This window comes from Tachypleus tridentatus, chromosome 1 (genome assembly GCF_004210375.1).
Source record: "Tachypleus tridentatus isolate NWPU-2018 chromosome 1, ASM421037v1, whole genome shotgun sequence".
In the NCBI taxonomy this organism is placed as follows: domain Eukaryota; kingdom Metazoa; phylum Arthropoda; class Merostomata; order Xiphosura; family Limulidae; genus Tachypleus; species Tachypleus tridentatus.
The window spans coordinates 30217825-30240216 of NC_134825.1; the positions used below are offsets into that span (position 1 = coordinate 30217825).

At 29.7% G+C, this 22392-nt stretch overlaps 1 protein-coding gene across 1 annotated transcript; it reads right to left on the minus strand.

Annotated features, from left to right (window-relative positions):
- Positions 1-643: 643 nt before the first annotated feature.
- On the minus strand, positions 644-21615 carry LOC143245110 (sodium/potassium-transporting ATPase subunit beta-like). The gene is made up of 6 exons (XM_076491006.1): positions 21414-21615; positions 11422-11562; positions 6628-6747; positions 3777-3952; positions 3248-3361; positions 644-2482 (listed from the first exon to the last, which is right to left on the minus strand). Exons 1-6 carry the CDS (start codon positions 21535-21537, stop codon positions 2243-2245), a joined length of 915 nt encoding a protein of 304 aa, XP_076347121.1. The 5' UTR covers positions 21538-21615; the 3' UTR covers positions 644-2242.
- Positions 21616-22392: the final 777 nt, after the last annotated feature.

A 22392-nucleotide genomic window follows, 5' to 3' on the forward strand; every position in this document is an offset into this window, starting at 1 on the left:
GCTAGTAGAGGTTCAGCTCCAGGGCCCATGGTCTTAATGGGGAACCACTAATAATTTTATTCTATGTAAATTACATGGGATGTAGGGTCCACAAATATTATTAGCCCCTGGATGCACACAACCTTAAATCTGTCACTAAAAGTAAAGTATAATCATAAGTTGAAAAACAACAATTTATAAGAACAATGATTTATTTTGGTAAACATGCTACATTTCTACAAAACATTGATCTATCTTCAAGTCTTTCTTCCTGAAGTATTAATGTATATTTTTAGTAATTTGCTTCTCATGGACCATCAACAAAAGATTCAGCTCCACACCAGATAGAAGACTGAATATTGTTTGTAAGTTTGTAAAACTTTTGTGTGCAATCTATTATTTATAATAATCATTATTATAAATTGTATTGTTGTTTGTATATTAAAATATATTTGTGTTAAAAAAGAATAATTATGTGCATTAATCTTGTTGGCAAATATAAATTTGACACATACTGACATTCATATAACTTCTAAGTTAAAACTAAAATTTTAGGCTACTTGAAATTGTAGTATGTAATGTACGAAACATAAATGTAGACTCATCTGAGATAAATTATACATACCAAGTCAACATTCTTTAAACAAGAATTATTTCACACCCATAGATTTCCAAACAACTTTTATTTTTCCCAGCCTGGTTACATAATAATGATAAATCTATCAGAAATATGTTCCATTTTCACAAAATAAGCATTCCACAAATTAACGGTTTTCTTCTAGAACACAAAATTATCACCATGTTTATGTAACTGTGAAATAAAATGACAAGAGCAATACTTGCTTACATACAAAGGCTTTCATGTACCGACAAAATAACTTGAAAATATGAACAGTGTGATTAAATTTCTATCTCTTTCTACAAATGTGTATCAGACTAAAAATCTGTATCTACAGAATGAAATGTAACAATTTCTTATAAAACTTAAAACAAAACAACACACTTGAGAAGAAGTGTATAAAAACATGCGAGTAAAGAAAATGTGAAAATCTTTAAAGGATAGTCACAACAGATCTTAAATATTTTAACAACCATAATAATTCTCTAGTTCACGTCTACTGAACTGCATACTGTATCAGACCTCTTGAAACATATTACAATTTCAGTTGTTTTTATTTTTAAAAAAATGCACATTTATTTCTCATGATTAACATCTAAGAACCTTCAATTTCCTTGGCTAACACACTAAGCTACTAAATGGTATACCAGAATACAAAGAAAGTCAATATATGTCTGATTAGTTAGAAACTGTTTCTAGAAAGCCCAGATGATTGTTTGTCTTCTTCCTGAATACAAGTTACTCTAGCCAATATGAAGTAGACAACAGCTGTAAAAAGCTCTGTGTTACACAAAACAAGGAGACTCAAGTAACGCACTCTGTCTCTTACATACATATGGTGCAACTTTATTAGTCTCTGCATAGGTTACCAGAGAATCTAATGTGTAAGAGTAGACAAATTTGTCATGGTTGCTCTAAACACTGAATAAGGTTTCAACCATTCTACCCTTATCTATTAGTTATGAATGATAACTGTTACAACTACATATCTGAAATTGCAACACTACTAACATGATTCTAATAAACTATTCAGTAAGTCATGTTTTTTTCTTCTTGATAAGCAGAAAAAAAAGTGCTACCAGTCCCTTAAATGTACAGGTATTAGCAATACTACATGATTCACTTATAATCAATATTTTGATTTTGTTTTAACTCTAAATAAATTATCAAGATAATTACAAATAATGATGTCCTAAAACCCCTTCATGCAGTAAATTAGAAGAATAGAACACATCGTGATTAAAGACGTAAAAGAAAAATTTAACAATTACTATAATTTGCTACAGCTTTCAATACTGTGTTCTCTCAATAGGAAGTAGAACTGTATTTTGTTCTTTGAAGATACATTATATATCAGCCATCTACTTGCATGCTGTTGCTGTCCTTCCATAACTAACTACAAAAATTCTTTACATAAAAAATAGTCTCAGTTTCTCATGATGACAAAATAAAGGACAATGTTTACCTTCTCCCTTGTAGAGGGAAGCTGTGAAACTACAGATAAAGAAATACAAAAGCTAGCAATGAGAGTAAAAGTTAGACTACAAAATCCAAAATTAAACAACAGATTCTGTGGAGAGAAACAGTTTATGCCTGATGTTCTGAGTAAAATGGCTATACTACATAAGTATGGAGAAACAAAAGTTAGTCCACAAGTAGTTCAAAGTGAACACTACCCAACCGTTCTTTTCTATCATGTTTGATATTAGCAGCCCAGGCTTTACATTCAATGTTTATCAGTACACCTGAGGTAGGGTCCTGGAAGTGGACAAACACAAATGGTGACAGATAACCTGGCTGGTTGTTGAAGGGGAAATAGTAGCTTGGAATGCTTTGAGAAGGGTAGTAGTTAATAGGTCCAATATTCTCTCTGTCAGCTGGATTCTGGAGGAAATAAAATATTAAAATTAGAAACACACACACACACATAAATGAACTGTAATACATTAAAATATGACTGCCAAACAAGTATGAAATCAAGAAATATGCTTACAGTGAATAATTTTAATTAATTTTGAATACATATGCAAAATTTAACAAGTACCAATGTTATTATTAACATCATAACATTACTTGCTGATCTAAAAGTAAATCAATTAATAAATTATGATTAGTATAAAAACTTAATGAAACAATCTAGTTTTCTATCCACCTAACAACTATTGTTTTTTAAAACCTAGAGGGTTATCTATATTTTTAACCCATTCAAACAAGTTTTTCCAATTATTGAATTACATAATATTTTAGCTTATTTTTAACAATAATTAATGGTACCAAGATACAGAAGAAATTATTAGATGTACTTCCTTAAACTTTGTTTGTACATATATACATATAAAAATTATGCCAACATAACAATGTAAAGACTAAAAATATAAAAACCTTACTATATTGTTTGAGTCTCAAATTAATATCGAATTTATTGAGTCCAGACTTTGTGCTCCTTTCTTATGCCACGATATTTGTTTAAAAAATGATGCAGCAATACTATTACAAGTTAAATCTGAAGACTGAGTTATGAGTTAATAATAACATAACACATGCTAGCTTTTGTACAAGCAAGGACAATTTATCATATAAAAGTTGTTTCTAAATTTTACAAACCAGAATAAGAAATAGTGAAGGAAAAGAAAAACTGATGATACCTACTTCACCTTCACAAGAAATGTAGACATTTCTGGGATCATACTTCTTCTTCAGATCTTCAGGCATAGTGTCTGGTAAACTATTGTTGTCATAAGGTTCTGGTTTCCAGCCATATATCTAAAAAAGAAAAAAAAATCAAATAGCAATTAAGTTTTTCTTCCTTAGGAATTTTCCACCATATGGTTAACTTAAGGAAAATGTTAAAACTATTGATAAAAGCAATTTTAGGTCAAAGTTCAGCATCAGTTCTTTTGTCTCTAAGCTGCCTTGCTAATTATCTTCACCAATTAAATATTAGAGCATGTTCATACTAATTTATTTTGGCAAGCACTACAGCTTACTTAGAGCACAACAATTTCTCTAGATTCCATTCAGCAATTGTCATTTCAACTGTACAGCTACTGTAGCTTAGTACAAACCTTATATAGTTTTATTGCACTTTCAACAATCTACTAATTTGTAATTTATAAAAGTAATATTTTTAGTAACAAAAATTTACAATTCTGTTGCAAAATTAATAATTATAACATACCCGATTAATTTTGATCAACACACATGGACGACCTACATCATATCCATATTTCCTTGAACTACTGCAGTTATTATTAATTAAATCCAAGTTAAAGTGGCACGCTTCTTCTGGTTTTCGAGTCTCTTCAAAACTGCATGTTGTTAAGTGTTCTCCATGTTGCTGTCCACCTTGATAGGCTACAGCCAGAATCAAATTAATAATACTTTATCAACGTGCACTATGGAAAAAACAACAACAACAAAAAGCTATTAAATTAATAAGCTATAGAAAGACAACCCAGAAAGAGAGTAATAAACCAACTTAAATTACTATATACACACAATAATTAACAACATACCATTATTCAAGAGCTTTAAAATGAAACACACTAATGACACACAACTCATGGAACTGTTACATATATGAAAATATAAGTTACCATCTTGATACAGGAAAATGTATCTACATCCTCATACACACAGTTGATAGACTATAGAAATCAATTTGCAAAATATAGCCATACGAAAATAATGGAAAAATACCCTCAAAGGTATTTGTTATGAAATGTTTCTTTAACAAGAGATTAAGTGTTCATGCAGCAGTTTCCAACCACTGGTTCAAAGTCTTTACCAATCTATACAAACATCTACTGAATAAACATTGATAGTACTGAAATTCTAAATCCTTTCAAACATTTTTAGCTTAGTTTAATGGACAGGATGGCTTAGTCAAACCATTAGGTTCCTCATTGTCCTTAAATGTTAAGTAACAACATACTCCTGATAGCCAGTAAGCTTTTCACAAAGATTCTGTCAGTCATTAGAGTAAAAAATATTGAGGACCATTATGCTACTACATAAATTTTACAAAAGTTTAAGAACCCCTACTTGGAAAAGTTAAAATAATACACTTTTGAACTGATCTTTCTATTCAGTATTAATACATTTGTCATTCTTTAACAAAAAATATTTTCTACATTACTCATTTTTCGAGGTTTTATTACATGTGTACAATATCTATCACCTGTAATTTGATACACATTAATACTTGTTGAAAGCAGTTTATAAATCAAAGTAATTTGAGTCAATGTGGTATAAATCTGCTCTTAAGAAACTACTTTTATTTATTTGAAAATATCACAGATGTCAATAATTTTAAAATTAAGTTATATATTTTTGTTTAAAGATATTAATAAGATGACTGTTAGTTCAATCTTAAAAATTAAATATTAAGTTAGAATTTATTTTATCTTGAATACTTACAGTACCTTGCAAAAGTATTCACCACCCTGCAAATTTCCACATTTTGTTATCTGAACTTTCATTTATAAAACTTTCAAATGGGACTTTATATCAAGAATCTTCACATTCTACTCCAAACTGGAAAAAGCTAAAAAAAAACCTGATATTATCCGAGTACATTGCATTTTTGAAAAAAAATTAGTATATTCTAAATTACATAAATATTCAACCCCCTTTGCTACAGCAACTCTAAATCTATTCAAGTGTAAACAATTAGTTTGAAAAGGTCACAAAATTAGTGAAATAGTCTTTGTTTGTTCAAATCACAACTCAAATAATGTAATGATAAACCAACCACAAAAAATGGGAAGCTTTCTAAACAAGTCAGGGATAAAGTGATAGAGAAGCACAAACCAGGAGAAGGTTACAAGAAAATATAATAGTAACTGATTATCCCTTTAAGTATGATGAAGTCCATTATTAAGTTGTGGAATATGCTTCATACCACCAAGTCACTACCCAGGGTCAGGCTACTTCCAAATTAAACAGCTGAACAAGCAGAAAGCTTGTTATGGATACCACTTTGAAGCCAGCAGTGACTTTGAGAGATTTACAAAGTTCTATGTCTTCAACAGGAGTCATTGGTCATAAATCAACAATATTATGGTCTCTACACAAAGCTGATCTGTATAGGCAAGTGGCAAGAAAGAAGCCATCATTAAAAATCAGTCATCTTAAATCTCATATGGAGTTTGGTACAAGGAATGTAAATGATACTGCAGACATGTAGCAGAAAGTTTTGTAGTCAGACAAGACAAAAATTGAACTTTGTGGTTTAAATTTAAAGTTTTACATGTAGTACAATCCCAACACAGCCCATTATCTTGTTAGCACCATCCCAACTGTCAAGAATGGTGATGGCAGAATTATGTTACGGGGTTACTTCTCCTCACCAGGTAGTGGGAAGTTTATCAGGATTAAGGAGAAAACAAATGAAATAAAGTAGAGGCAAATCATGGAAGAAAACCTTCTTGAGTCAGCCAAGAATCTAAAAGTGGGTCGAAAATTCACATTTAAGCAAGACAATGACTTGAAGCACAAGACCAAAGCCACAATGGAGTAGTTTCAAAAGAAGAAATTAAAGATCCTGAATTGGCCTAGTCAAATTTCTGACTTAAATCCAGTAAAAAAATTTAAGGCAAGACTTGAAGATTGCAGTCCATCAATAGTCCCTAAGGAACTTGTCAAAATTGGAGTAATTTTGCCAGGAAGCATGGGCAAAAATTACACCATCCTACTGTGTAAAACTGGTAAAGACTTACCCAAAAAGACTCACAGCAGTAATTACTGCCAAAGGTGCTAAATTTCAATTCATATATTTTCTTTGCAGTTTTTGCTGACATTCAACCTTCTTCAAATATAGCAGTGTTCAGTTTGGTCATTAGAATTTTGAATAAAAACCAGTACAGTAGAAATATATTGTTTATATTGTTTGTATATTTCATCAAAAATATGAAATTATTGGTAAGGGATGAATACTTCTGCAAGGCACTGTACATTCATCTGTGCACTATTAAATTTTTTTTTCTAAAACATAAAATCAAATTTTTGTTGGTAAAGTAAAAGCTCACGTGCTAAGAACTCATTAAGAGCATCAACCCAATATTCCCACTGCTTTGAACTACCATGACGAAACCAGACAAGGGTGCTGTCCACATTATCTTCAGGTGGTGAGGGCCTAAAACCTACACCTGGATTGAGAAAAAATATCTTAAGTTAAATAGAAATAAAAGTTTTTTTCATACAATATAAAAAAATATTTTGTTCATAGTTTGCCTTTAAAATTATTCAAGATTACCTAAACTAAATGTATTGCATATATATAAATAATTGCTTAAGTCTGGTAATGCTTCTTTGCATTTCAATTAGTTTTGAAAATTCATGCTACACTAATTCAGTATAAAAATGAAATAATACAAAAAGAAAAAAGGGGGATATGCACCACACATGTTGAAAAAAAGCTTTCTTCACCCAACTAACTGATAATACTTAGTCAACATAGCATAGAAGTAAGCAAAATCTGGATACCCTTCATGAAACCAATCATATGGTTGGTTCAAGGTCTAATGGAAAAGACCTCAGTTGAATAGAGAGTGCATCAGCCTATCTGAAAAGAAAACCCAGGATAAAATCCTAGCTACTACCATGACAAAGTGCCCTCATCAGGACTTCTCTGAAATTACCAGCAGATCAGCAGTTGAAAGGTAGGATATAAACTTTAGTTATTGTTATCAAAACAGGGTGTTCAGCATTATGAATAGCATCTTGAACAAATGTTTAACCAATACTTATTCATTGGGACAGTTATTATCCGTAACGATACAACACAACTTTATAACTATTAATGACTCAATGCAGAAGATTGTGTTTCAATAAGAAATGATAAAGTAAATTATGTGTAATGATAAAAACTGAACCAATACAGAAAGCAAAAATGTAAGTTGCTAATTAACACAAATAAATGTGTTTCACTTTGGCACTTAGTTGCAAGTACATTAAACACCAATTGCATACGTAACTTATAAATTACTGTTTACATGAGAGATTAAAAACTAATAGTTTCAAAGTTATAAAAACTAGATAATGGCTTTCCAAACTTTGCCAATCAGTGGACCCTCTTTAGTTTCTTTACTGTATTGGTGGAACACCTCCAGTTTTTATCATGTGTAACTAATGTATCACTTCACAGCTCAATTCTAGTTTTAAGAAGAGAACAATGAAATATGAAAAATTTTTAAATCTTACAACTTATTTTAATGTGAAGGATGATACTATTTTGCTAAAACAGTCTTGCAAATTTTTGGTTAATATTTTAAAGTTCCAAAAAAAATCCAGATCCAAATATATCTTATTATTATACTTTGATTTTTATGTGCATCAATCCAACTGGAAATCAACTGTCTTGTCTTGTTAAAATTGGTAGGCAATGGTGCCAAGTTCAGAACAAACTTATATAATTCAATTTATGTTAATTAAAATTATTAATTTGAGATTTACATATATTACTATATTAGTTTTATAATGTCTTAGCATTTTATTTCATTCATTACTTTATCACTAAATGGTAATTTCATAAATTTGATGTATCACTGCAGACCCCCTGAAGCAACTTCATGGACCTCCAGGGGGCTGCAAGTTACAGTCTGAGAACCTCTGAATTAGATGATCAAAAAGAGATTAAAAAAAGACTTACTGCAATCTGCTTCTATTCAAATTAAACTTTCAGGTATAACAGACATTATTTTATGATAGTTCTGAGATAAAAAAGTTCTTAATTAATACCCAACAAAGATACATGTATAGTGTATATATTTCATTTTTCTTCTTTTTCAACAGCAGAAGTTCTAATGTAACAATACTTACTACTTCAGAGATGGCTCATTTATTTTATGTGGGAATCTTTTTTCTTTCCTTCAGAATATTGTAATGAAGAAGTAAGAATTGATTGTGGTGTCTTACAATACATTAGTGTGATGGCATCAACATTTTTTTATGCATTTCACAATGCAAGGCCATCATTTAAGGTTTTCAGAAGTATATCACTGTTATGCAGTTGGATATGAAATGCTTGGATATATTATTTTTCTCAAGTGATTTTACAAGATACTATGTTATTTTGTGATGTACAGTAACACACATTCAGCAGTTTCCAATTATACTTTCCAATGCCTAGGACAATAACATTTGTATAAGCAATGAGTTTTCCATTTTGCTTTGTTCTTTGGAGAAGTAATTTTTTTGTTTTAATTTCATTTCTTTTTCTTGTTCTAATAAACCTTTTAATATTACTGTACCATCCTATTATATAACTAAAATTGCATTGCACCGTTGCAATATATATTGTGCAAGGATTAACACAAATTCTAAAATATGTTGTAGCAACAACAACTTGAGAGGAACTTAGAAGTTCACTTTTGTTGACTGTTCCAGTTTGCTGAATGTGTTCTATTTGCTGGTCAGATGTATGCATGTTTTTGTGTGTATTATGAAAGAGTGAGGGCATCTATTAGAATGGATATGTCAGTCACATTTCTGAGTGTTTGGCTGGGACAAGTTACAGAGGATATTTTCTTGAACTTAAAAAAAAAAGCAAATTAAACTCTAGTCATTTATTGCTAATGCCACAAAGAGTTGGTGCTAAAGAAATCTACCATTTGGTTAATTACATTGTAAAATAATCAGCTTTACATAAGCCTTTTTATTACATCAGTGAGATAAATACTCTCTCTACATAATTTAAGTTGTCAAAAAATAATGTATTTACTGTTCACACTGTAAATAAATGGACAAATAGTGTATTGATAATGTGATAGATATCACATACATACATATCACATACATTCCACCATATCAAATTACCTAGCAAAATTATAGCAAGAATAGAAAAAAATCTAAGCAAAAACACAATGGAATACACTACACAGCTGCTCTGTATCAAATTAAAAATTATCAAATTACATATGACAAAAATAAAAGAAACCAAAATTACGTCAACAGAAAAGTACGATGACTTTCATCCGTTTTGCACTGCAGACTTAATTTTTTTCTGTTCCTTACTGAATTACATTTAATAGAATGCTCAATCATACTTCACTACTCAAACTGTTTAAAATTCATTCAAAGTTTCTTTCACCACCACACGACTGTTTTAAGCCAATCAAAACACACATCTCATAAACTCTAAAAAAAAACAAAAAAAACAAGGAAGCAAAAAAGTGAAGTCCAAAATATTAGAGCTCAGCTTGAGTAGAAGGGGTATACCATGTTTTCACAGGTATTTACACTTTGGATTTGGCAAGAAAGGTAAAATCAACTACCAGTGATGACGATGCAACTGTCTGTAGCAGCAGTCAGCTTTCTGCCACAAAAAGTAAAATATATTATGGAACCTAAGAAAATGTGTTTCAATCTCATTAGAAGGCTATTTTCATAAGGAAACAGTAGAGCAATAAATGAACACTAACCACATTCAAGAGAATGTGTTGACTTCAATTATTAACGGTGAAATTCCATCAGTGTATAGTCAAAACATCAAGAAGATTACGTGAAAATAAGACTTCAGGTCGCATATGAAAATATGGAAGCTACTGTTCAAGTTATCCCTTTTTTCAACATACCCATGAAATACTTGCCTATGCACTCATGCATTTGGTTTGCTTAAAGATGGTTTTTAAAGCCTATTTCATTATACAGTGGAAAGTTTGTGGAACATTAGTTAAAGTTATAATTTAAGACTGACTATGCTATCATTTACAAAATTTTGTTACAGTATTTGGTTTGTTTCTTGAGCTTCTCACAAAGCTGTTTGAGGGCTATATGCACCAGACATACCTAATTTAGAAGCAACAGATTGCAGGAAAGACAGCTAGTTAACATCACTCAAATAATGAGATTGACCTTCACATTATAATGTCCCCATGGATGAAAATGTAGGCACATTTGATGATAGAATTCAAACCTGTGACTAGAAGACAGAGTTGAATCCCTAACCACCAGGCCATGCCAAGCCTGTTACAATAGAAATTGCTGTGTTTACCGATAACATATAATCACAAGCATCAGACTTTACACCAGATCGTACATGACTGATGACTGAGGAAATAGTTCCAAAGGCAGTCCAGAATATGAAATGTTTTTCTAATATATGATTCACCCATCATATGATTTATAACTGATTTACAATAAGCTTATATTATGAAATCATCATTGATTATTAATATATCTCCCAACACTTCTTTAAAAGGTTTGGGTATATAAAATAGAATATTATTAAAGTATTAAAAGTAGGTTCTGAGGACAGTAATTATACAATTCAAGAGTATCTGTAATACTAAGTTTTGTGTATGATATTTCTAGTGTATGAAACAGGTTCAGCTTGGAGATTCATAAGCTCCTGTACTACTGTAACTTGGATATAAATAAAATAATTGCTTTTGCAATTAAAAAAGAAATGTAACTTTAGAGAACTGTTATATTAGATATAGAACTGATGTGGAGGAATAAGTACAATATTACTATTTTTTTTTATTTCTGTCAAAAAAAAAACAAACATTTCATTCAAAAATTGAATGAAACTAGGCATTGTGTAAACTTTTGGTTTCTACGGGATGAATATCCTATTTACAACCTAGAAGAAATAGGCTTTACCTTACTATTTAATTACATGAATATCTCGAAAAAATTACCAAGATAATAATTCAATTAGTGAAATTAAATTAATTCAAAATATTATAAAATGGGCTTGAATAAAACTTTCATTTATTAAAACTGAATCAGTCACATTACAGTCGTTACATAAACTCAAAAATTATGCATATTAGTTTAAAAGATATTACTAGAATGACTAACAAGAAAAACCTTGTTACCTGGATTGTTTCCAATTCTGCTTGAATCAAGTTTCCATTTTGGTTGATGGTAATCCACAGTCACATAAAATATCATCAACATTACTGTCCAAAAAGCAACCAGGCAGGCATAGTAAATGATGTAAAAAATTGTAATCTTGGCTAGTAGAAAGAAAGAGAGAGAGAAAAAAAAGGTTGTAACAGCTCACACTAATCATCTTTGCACATACCAAATTGGCACACATAATAACTCCACTTACATTTTTAAAAATAAGAAACCTAAAACAAGCTTCATTCCAAACTAAGTGCAAATGTAATTATAAAGAAAACTGTTATATATTGTTTATATATTTCTAATACACAATTTACAGAAAATATAAAAATCACTACAGAAACTAGTTGCTCGTCATGCACTAATTACTTGGTTTTCTGTACCTTCACTTTATAGTGTGCAAATAATCAAGTAGAAGGTACTTAGACAACTTATATTATCAGAAAAAAAAAGTTAAACTGGTAAGACAAAATGTAAATGTTTTTCCTTCCTATTTTGGAATTTGATAATTGGAGCACACATTTTCATGCATAAATCACACATCTTTAAGCAGTAAAACAGTCTACTACTGCCTGTACTCAGATTTCTCTAAGGTGTTTCAAACTGGGATATATGTATATGGAAGATAATTTATTCTGCTTGCTTTTATATCTGAGGCAGATGTTAATCTGTTATTTGACAAAACATCTGTAGAGAACTGGTACCTAATTTGCAAGCATTTTCATAATCTGCAAATTACTCTGTACAAACTGTCCAAATAAAAGCTTTTATTATGTGTAACAGAGCATAATCATGGGTGCTTAAAAGAAAAGGTAAGAGGGGACATTCTTGCATTTCACAAAACACTGCAATATTATGATGTAATCTTAAAATTGTAGGTAAACTAAATATTTTTGGTAATTTCTATTAAAACTATAAATTTGTGTTTAAGCACATATAACACATTCCTTTAGTCTATTGACTTACACTGTAAAAGCTGATCTCCTACACACATTTTGTACCCTCCTCCCAACATATTTATGTGAGTGCCCATGAGCATAATACTTGTAATATCCTTAATTGTTTTGTATTGTGGTCACACCATACAAATTAATCAACCATAACTGTTACCCCAATGAAAGTGTTTTCCCATCAAACAAGGTAGTCATTAGGCACAACAATAGCTAATGGATACAGCCAACTACTGTACTTATTGCTACGACTAAAGAATCTTTCAAGCATACACAGATGGCTCACGTTCTCAAACTAGTCTTCACTGGCATCATTCATGACCAAAACCTAATAAACAGAATTTATTTTTCTAGTAACATGGAGTTGTTATTTTCAACTTATTTTTTTGATATGTATATAAATTTAAAGGTTATATATATATTAATTTATAAATTCTTGAGGTTTCAGTTTAAGAGTCTTAATGACTTTAAACTAGGAGTTATAACAGTAAATTTTTGAAAATGTTAAATACTTTAACTGTCCTTAATGTTATGATAGTGTTTTAAATCATTTAATTGCAACATTCTACAGTAATGAATTTATGATTTAGAGTTCTAATTTCTTTCATTCAAGTATTCTATATCTTTATAGGGTATTTTTAACTATTAAGCAATCACAGTACCAACATTAGTTTTAGCTTTTATTCACCTTACGTTTATCTGTCATTCAAACTTGTATACAGAATCACAAACACCTTATTACCTCTAATTAAGGTCCCCTCTCTAACTCACTCCCTGGTGTATTTTTATAAAGCTTACTTTGTGTGATAGTAATAGTAATCCAACATATATTTACTTATTACCTGAGAAGTCAACATATCACATGTAAAACATTAGCCCCTCACCCCTCCACTGTACAATATCAACCAGGGGCAATAATTAGAGGAAATACAGTATGTATATAGTTAAGTAAGTGTGTGTTTACTGCTATACGCACTCCTTCAATTCTCTCATACAATATCTATGTTTGAAACATTTTATTTGCATTACCAATGGGTTGTAAGATAAAAAAACAAACAAACTTAGACTACTTGTGTTTAAAGCAAACTATAATGATAAAGCTTATAATACTATTATTTTTTTGCTATTATGAATTTACCAAGAATGTTTGCTTTTAAACATAATCACTTATCAGACTCTAAAGCTAATTGGTCTTTCATTAAATCATTTTCTTTTCTCTAACCAAAGTTCAATATTCTGTGCAAAGATACTTATCATTTGCTTGATAAAAACCCTTAGAACTTCACCATTGTTATATAACTACACCTACATCAGATTATCAGCCAGTGGCTCATTAGTTTGTGTGCAGCTCCTTTACTAAATGCATTAGACAAACATTAAGCTTTTTCAAAAATTCAGTTAATAAAATTTATCCATATTTTATTTCATATATAATTACGAGTTAGAATGCAGGCAAAAAGAAACACCAGATATAAAAGTGTTTTACCACATTTTAAAAGTAATAACTGAAAATCATTCTGATTTTATTTTCAAATGTAAATTTCACATATTATACTTTAGAGCACATACAGCATTAAATACATATTTCTGTGACTACTGCACCATCAAAAACAACTTTTTCATATGAAAATTCTTTTAGAAAAACAAATCACTAAAATTACTGCAATGTTAAATTCTATACTTTTATTTGCTTTGATTAAACCTTTTGATAAAAACGTGTTTTAAAAATACTGAACTTTCTTTAAAACTTTAATTTTGGATGTGATTTTAATTACACTCTTTGAACTACATTTTTGTACTATACTCACATTCTTATAATGACATAAAAAACCAATTTATTCCCGATCTTCCTAAAAAAAAACTCAGTAAAAATAGACATAAAAGTAACTTTTCAATAAATTACTAATTGGCTTTCAAACATTACCGAGAATGTATTGCAATGCAAGATATCAACCCTCTATCACGAAGTATTCAGAAGTTATAATACATATACATAAACAGAACAACAGACACATAATTACACAAACCAGCGTTTCCCCCCCCCCCCTTTGTTGTAAAGTGCTTTCATATGCTTAATACACAAATACAATAATTCATATGGTAGTAGCCATGCTTCTGTGTTATTTATAAATATAGGTATCAATTACACAAACTGTCGCAAAACAATAGATAAGTCACCTGTTGTTGTTTTTTTAATGTGTATCGATTTCCCTTCTTGTTAGCTTACGGATATAATATTCATAAATATATTTGCCGAAAAGTCTCAAAAAATGGTGCTTAGTATGTTATAGGATGCCTCTTAATACACGTTTAGTGAAACGGAATTTTTTTTTTATTTCTACGCATACTATTGAAGCTTTTCATACTTCACAAACAAAAATGAATGACATTCATCATACTTAAAGCTTCACAAATATTGAACCTCCTGTATTGATGTGTCAATTTATTAAATAAACGGTTATAAATTTCAAAAATAAAAAGATAGCTTATTGGTTTTTTTTTAAATAGGGGTCGTATTTAAAAAAAACAATAAGCTATTATTACCGATCTGTTGACCTTAACACCTAACTTCCCACAACCAGTAACTTAGCAATAAAATTTGTGCAATAGAGTTCTAGCAGCGGACCTCTATCATCAATATGCATGGCACAATCAATCCCTGCAGATCTCGAGGCATGCGCAAAAATCTTTCTCCCAAATAATCTGCTCTTGCGATAAGAAATTAAGGGCACCACTAAGTCGTAAAGTATTTTTTGCTGACTGAAACACGGACCTCCTGAAAACGCGCTACTTACTACACGCGGTTTTACGATAGCACACACCAGTACTACCAAACAAACAGTTTTAAAATATAAATAATTTGACAAATTTAGGCCACGTTTGTTCACGATACTGATGCTGAGTTATTCCTTTGGTAATAAAATTTTATGGCATTAGTTGCAAGAGTTTGTAGTTTATTTATTTACTATCAGAAACGTTAAAATGACGATAAATGTATATTAACGACGTTGGTAAATTATAGTGATTGTAATTATTTAAATAATTACTTATAAGCGACTTTCAGTATTCGACAAGATGTTGGTTTTGAAACCCTAAAGTTTTCGCTCACTTATTATAATGTACAATATGATACAATTACACTATGACGTTACAAAGTGATTCAATGTATTGTAAACTTAGATCATTGACGCGTAATCATTTATTGTAAATGTATGATGAATAAAGAGTAAAATCGAACTAACATCACATGTCTCGCACAATCACGAAAACTGCGTTATAAATACTTTAACACAATGTATCAGTTTTATTATAACAAGAGGTTTGGTATTAGCATTACAGTTTTAATTTTTAAAAAAAAACTAGTTATGTACTATAACACCTTTAAAAACGTTTTGATCACTGAATTTACACTACAAATATTATTATCGCGAAATACTGTCTCGACTATAGTTTTGAGTGTACATGCTGGTTTAATTATTGTATGAAAGGGTATGAAAACGATTTCAAATAGTACAGTATTTGGCTAGAAAACAGCCTCAGCAATCAACTTCCGCACCACGTGAAGACCGCAATTCCATTTACGCATTAGCTATACTCGAGGTTGCTAAATGAACAGATTTTCTCACGGATTACACTATTGTTTATTCCCCTAATCAAGCTGTTTGATCAGAGAATCGCATATTACTTTGACAATTTGTGAAGTATTCAAATCATACGAGAAAGGCAAAACCTGAAAACTTTGTAAACATATTGGTAAAAACCTCTTCCAAATATTATAAAGTATTTTTTAGCATTTTACACCTTGAGAAAAAATATATTAGTGTGTACAAATATAATGATCCAAGTTCGATTCCTAAGATCGAAACTTCGTCCTAATTCATGGGCCAGTATTTTCTCAAACATCTAAAACTTTCTATAATATCACAGAGATGTTACAGTTTTACCACTGTTATATAAATAGGTTGAAAAATGCTTCGACGCATTGTGACCTACGTTACATTTTTGTTTGTATATTTAATTTTAGATCCATTCTTCACACCCAATCTTTGCTAACCGCGTCAGTACAGCGTCTACACGCCACGAATGCTACCAGGTCTTACCACACAGTCTCGGTGATGTAAATCAATATCTACGTCATATTTTACGTCACATCACGGGAAAAAGCCTCGTAAAATGTATATAACTTCGAAGAATCGCATGCGACAGGGTGAGTCAACGATTTTAACTTTATTCAAAGAATACAACTTTGATTCCCAAAATAAGTGAAACAAAAACATAAAAAAATTACAGTCATAGTTCAAATTTAAGTAACTTGTGGTGCTATATACATGTATTTGAACGTGAAAATGAACAACACTTGCACAAAGTGTATTTTATCAGGAACATATCGAGACATTTCGAGATGGTTTACAACATCAGGGTTAACGAGAGTCAAAAGTATTGTTAAAACTGAAACAATAATGTGTATAAGAGACTTGACGTAATTGATTTACTAAAGCACTGAATGATTTCAAGTTGCTTAATTGCGTGCAATATTTAGAATTTTATGGCTTGTATTTTGATATTTAAATTTGAAATAACTACAACTAATATTTACAGTGTACTATAACAACTAGTAATACATACAGTACTACATAGTATTTTTCTTAATAAAAAAAACTATCCCAGTGCTATATAAACCTAGAAAGAAGACTGATGTCACTGAAATACCACATGAAACAGATCAATGGTGAAGTACACTTGAATGCTTGATTAATCGGAAACTTTGAGCAATAAACACGTTTATAACAAGGGTTAGCGCAGATAGCCCTCGTGTAGCTTTGCGCGAAATTCATAAACAAATAAGGATATAAAAGGGAAGTGAATATTATAAAAAACATCTTATAGAACAAACTTCTAAAGACATTCACTCAATAAAAGTTAATAGTGCTTAAAATGTTGTCCTTCATTGGATACTAACTGCTAGTTAGCCTTTTTTTCTGTAGAATTAGCATTTTTAGGAACTATGACAGTTTGATATTTGTACAAATGTATTTTGAATAACAATATTAAGGAAACTTCAGAAACAACATACACACAAAATCAGCTATATTCAACATTACAGTAATTGCAAATTATGTGAACAAAAAACTCAAATAGACCAGAGTTTGTATATGTAACATTAACATCCTTTTGAGTGCACTTTGCAAATACATTAATTATATATAGAAGGACAAATCATCAATTATATGAAACAATCTAACACTTCAAATGTTACATAAACCAGAAACTATGCAATTTAACTATACCTCAGTGGTTTGAAATACAGTAACCTCAAAATTATCATTTAATTGCCCATGTGACAACATGAAACTTCAGTATGGTTGTAACTGAAGACATTAGTACATCAATAGCTGTTCATGTGGACAGAACAAGAAAAACAAGTTAAAAGCATATGTAAATATAATATGTTGATAAATTTATAAACAAATGAATCTACGCTTGAAGAAATAATACACACATGTCAATATGAGTTTATTAATGGATGAAATATAGAAGCTGTTTAGTAGTTTGCCTGCTATTAATAACAAATACTATTTATTATTAATTGTTATATAATATTGTCAAATTTTAGTAAATGTGAAAATTATTAAATAACTGCTATAGGAACTTGTGGGGAGAATGAACTTTGGACATTCTAGTAGTTAACATAACATTATTTTTATATGTTATTCAAACAGACTTAGCACAACAAAGTAATCAGTATTTTATTAACAAATGTTTTTGATAAAATTCCTGCTGTCATATAAATGAACAATACAGTAATTGAAAATATATTCACAAAGTACTTACAATCAAATGATTACATGTTAATATCTAAATTTATCTCAGAGGGGCTTTATTTCTAGATACAATGAAAGATGTTTGTGTTAAAGGTATTACATATATAACTTTATGCAATTCTATGTTAAATTTACTTACGTATAGATTAAAACTAAGAAAGAGTTTACTATTTCTGTTTAACAAACTGTTTCCAAAACACAAAATTTAACAGTTAATTTTAGGAAAAAAATCACAATTGTAAACACACAACTCTGAAATGCATTTCAAATTTAATAAAAACAAGTAATTTTACTTTTTTGCAGTAAAAGAATAATTTCTGATTAATTATAAAATCAAAGTTTAAAATCTAAACAAAATAAATGTGCTTTTCTTATTAGTACATAGTACACATCAATATTACTCCAAAATAAGACAACTTACTCATTAATCCATATTAGCCCATTAACTTTATGTGTTTGTTTTCAGAGCAATGCCACACTGGATTATATTCTATGTCCATATTTGGGATTTTAACCCTGAATTTTTAGCAGTGTAAGCAAATGAGCTTATCACTTATCCCACTAGAATGATTTTTAAAAGTAAACATCAGACAAATACATTTAAAGAAAATTCTAATGGTCACGCAAAAGTTTTTGTTACAAAACACACCCAACATATCTAAATACAATGATATGATCTCTCAATAACATTATTCCTAATTACTTTATATTTTGTTGATTTTTACAATTAAACCTTTTCACCATTTCCTATAAAGAAACTTTATAATGATATTATAAAAGTAGCTTACAAGTTTCATTATAATTTGGTTTACTAAAATAATTACAGATTATTAAAAATACTTTACTTTTAATCACACAGTGAAGTTAATTGAATTTTTTTCTGCAAACAGAATGAGACCTCATTTTATAAGTCATGATTTATATTAAAAATGTTAATAAAGTATAAGCACAAATCCTGGTATTTATTTATTTAACACATACATTTAATAGTGCAGTGTTTTACTGCTCTTACGAACCAAGAAAACATGTGTCAGTACCTATAAGACTTCAAGGAAGATGTTAATGTGAAGTTGTTTAAAATAACACATGTAAAGACAACTTTAGCAATTATGAACAAAAGTTAATAAACTGGGAACAAGAAAAATATTTTGGTGTATACTTATGGAAATATTTAATATAAAACTAGATACAAAGAGTTTGTTTATAAAAAGTCTGAATTGTTCTAAATTTTACTCACAACAAAAATTGTTAAATAAATTTGGTGGGTTTAGGTTGGCAAAAATATGACTTGAACATGTAATAGACATTTTACTTTCAGATACGGTTCTAAAGAACAAAATATCCTACTTGGACAAAAAATGTATATGAAAAACTTCATTTAAAGAATTTCTCCAAATATTTCATCTATGTATGCAAACAAATTAAATTCTAATTAACTGTAAATTAACAGTAAGATGCCATCCAAGAGTAATGTAATTAATCATTCTTTTATTGTTATGATGAGCTTTCTCACTACTAATGCAAACAATTAACAAAAATATTTGTATATACCAGTTTTAGACTATACATTATTGCTTAAGGCAATTAACGTAGAAAGCTCAGTAACGCGATTACTCTGTAATTATAATTATTGGCTACAATTGTAACTGAGGTCCTGAGAGTCATAATTCAACATAATTTATATCTCAAGACACTACTTCTTAAGTTAGTAGTTAAAACCTATTATACCTGCATGCACATTGCTACAAAAATTCCTTTCAAGGGGTTTAAAGAATGAAGTAAAATATAGGAAAATTATGCTTATGTGGATGGGTGCAGGACTGAGACACAACATTTTAATGCCAATGAATAATATTTAACTTCTTATTAACTTACAGAGACAAGAAGTTTGCAAACTTTAACTGCAACTGAGAAATATGAGTTAAAGATATGAAAAATAAATATTTTTTATTAAGTTTCTAAATGAGTTTTACAGATACAAAACTCAGTTTATATAGCTTTAGTTCACAAAACGTTTAAATAATTAATTCTTTTTCACTATTATTTATGTGATTTTTTTCCAGCAGAATAAAAAGTAATTTGAACGTTTTATTGAAATTTAGTGATAAAATATTAATACAAGGTTACCTTAATTGTTGCATGATTGTTGGAATGGAGTTCAAAAGTGTAAGAAAGTCTAAAAGATACCAAGTACATTCTGAAAATTAAAAAACACCCATTTTCTGTTATATCATTTATATTCAGTGTTTTTAGATGAACAATTTTAACTGTTTGAAGTTTTAAAAATTGTAATTGTTTTTTACAGTTCTTCTAAAACTCTGCACAGTATTTTTTACGGTTTTTATGCTACTTGGCTAAATTTTATTATAATTTTTATCTTAAGTAACTATATCATTTGGAATTTTAATTTTTAGTTAGTTTGTATAAAAGTGAAGAGAAAATTATTTTCTTCTACACCAGTCAGGTAATCTAGTGCTGTTGCAAAATATGCATTGTATTCTTTACAATATAATACGTTAATTATAAACTACATGTAGTGAAAACTAAGATAAATCTAAAAAATAAAATTACACACTATCATAATTATAGTACACTGATAAAAGTTGGCTTGTACCACTTCAACTTAATTTACTCAATTAGTAATAATTTGATTTTACTAATAACTTAAGTAACTTAACGAGTCAAAATATATACAGTCAGATTGTAATTATTTTACTCATGAATCAATAAATGCTATCAGTATCAATACCATAATGAAAAGTATGTCTGGTGAAGATGTTTCAGTTTCCCGTTTTAATATTTATTCCTGCCATCGACACCTACTTAATCATTAATAAAAATATTATTTTACGATTACACTGATATATTTGACATTGAGGTCACGCGAATAACAATATAAAGAGCATTTTTCAAAATTCGTCAAACTCTTGCTTGAGTATCCTCTCTATGCTACGAGGAGTATGTAATATTAACGACACTATTTCGGGTGTCTCCACTATTGTCTGAGCTTGGCGTGGCTTTGGAGCCGTATATATCCGACATCCAATAGTAGATAAGCCTTGCAGTATAATTTTACTCTCTCTCCTCATCACGTAGTGTAAAACTGTAAACTTAGATAACACAAATTTTCTACAACTAAATTTAATATCTATGTTTCGCACAAATTATAAAAGTTCGCTTCTTGCTTACCCCAACTAGCTCCTGTTCTTCCACAAAACTGTCCTGTTCTAGGATTCCAAATGAATTCTTTTAAAGATTCCCATTTCGTTTTCTCCTCGGGTGACTTTAAATACTCTATGTCTTTCTCAGCCATCTTTGCAGCAAGCAGACGATCGATCAACAAGAACAATCTCCCGCAAACCTACCACCCAAGCGTCCGTTCGCCGCTCTACTAAACCACATCAATTATAATCACTAGATGGCGTTATATATACATATACTGAATATAATAACACAAGAAAAATTTCCATTGTGGTGAATCACAGTATGTTCCAAAATATATAGTATATACAATAATTGATTATATACAATGCAGCAACACAATTTTTTTTTTTCATATTTTGAAATAATTTTATTAATAATTCTCTATGAAAATTACATATGATATATACATATGTTGGAATAGTGTATACATTTAAAATCTGGAAGATATTTTTGTTAATGTGAGGGCAGATTGTGAATTGTAATATTTACTTGTCGACATTACATTTATTTGTTAAACAATGAGCTACTTTGAATAAAAGTAAATGGGGATTTTAGTCTTAAAATACAACAGTATAAACACTGTGGTTGCATCCAAGTTAATGATAATAAAAATTAATACATATTATAATGAAACACCTAATAACAACTCGTCCATTCCGCCATGGTGAGCAAAGCACAGAGAGCCCATTGTGTAGCATTGTGCTAAAGTGCAAAATAACGACTCTCGACGCATCGGTTTATTTACTCTCCCAAAAACAACAAAGCACATAATCTAAATAAATTCAGACAGGTATTTTCATTTATCCATACATATTATATTCGTGACGAACTGATTTATAAAACTATACTAAAAACGCAATAAATGTTACAATAGTATCTAATCAATAAGAGCAATTATATATTTTTTTTATTTATTGGTGTTTTCAATCTGAATTGAATATTTTGTTACGAATTATAATTTATC

Excerpts from the sequence above, each read along its gene's own strand:
- LOC143245110 (XM_076491006.1), bottom strand. The coding sequence starts at position 21,537 with ATGGCTGAGAAAGACATAGAGTATTTAAAGTCACCCGAGGAGAAAACG. Across the intron at positions 11,563-21,413 it reads AAGAACAGGAGCTAGTTGGG|CCAAGATTACAATTTTTTAC; the intron begins GTAAGCAAGAAG and ends TCTTTCTACTAG. Across the intron at positions 2,483-3,247 it reads ACATTTCTTGTGAAGGTGAA|AATCCAGCTGACAGAGAGAA; the intron begins GTAGGTATCATC and ends TATTTCCTCCAG.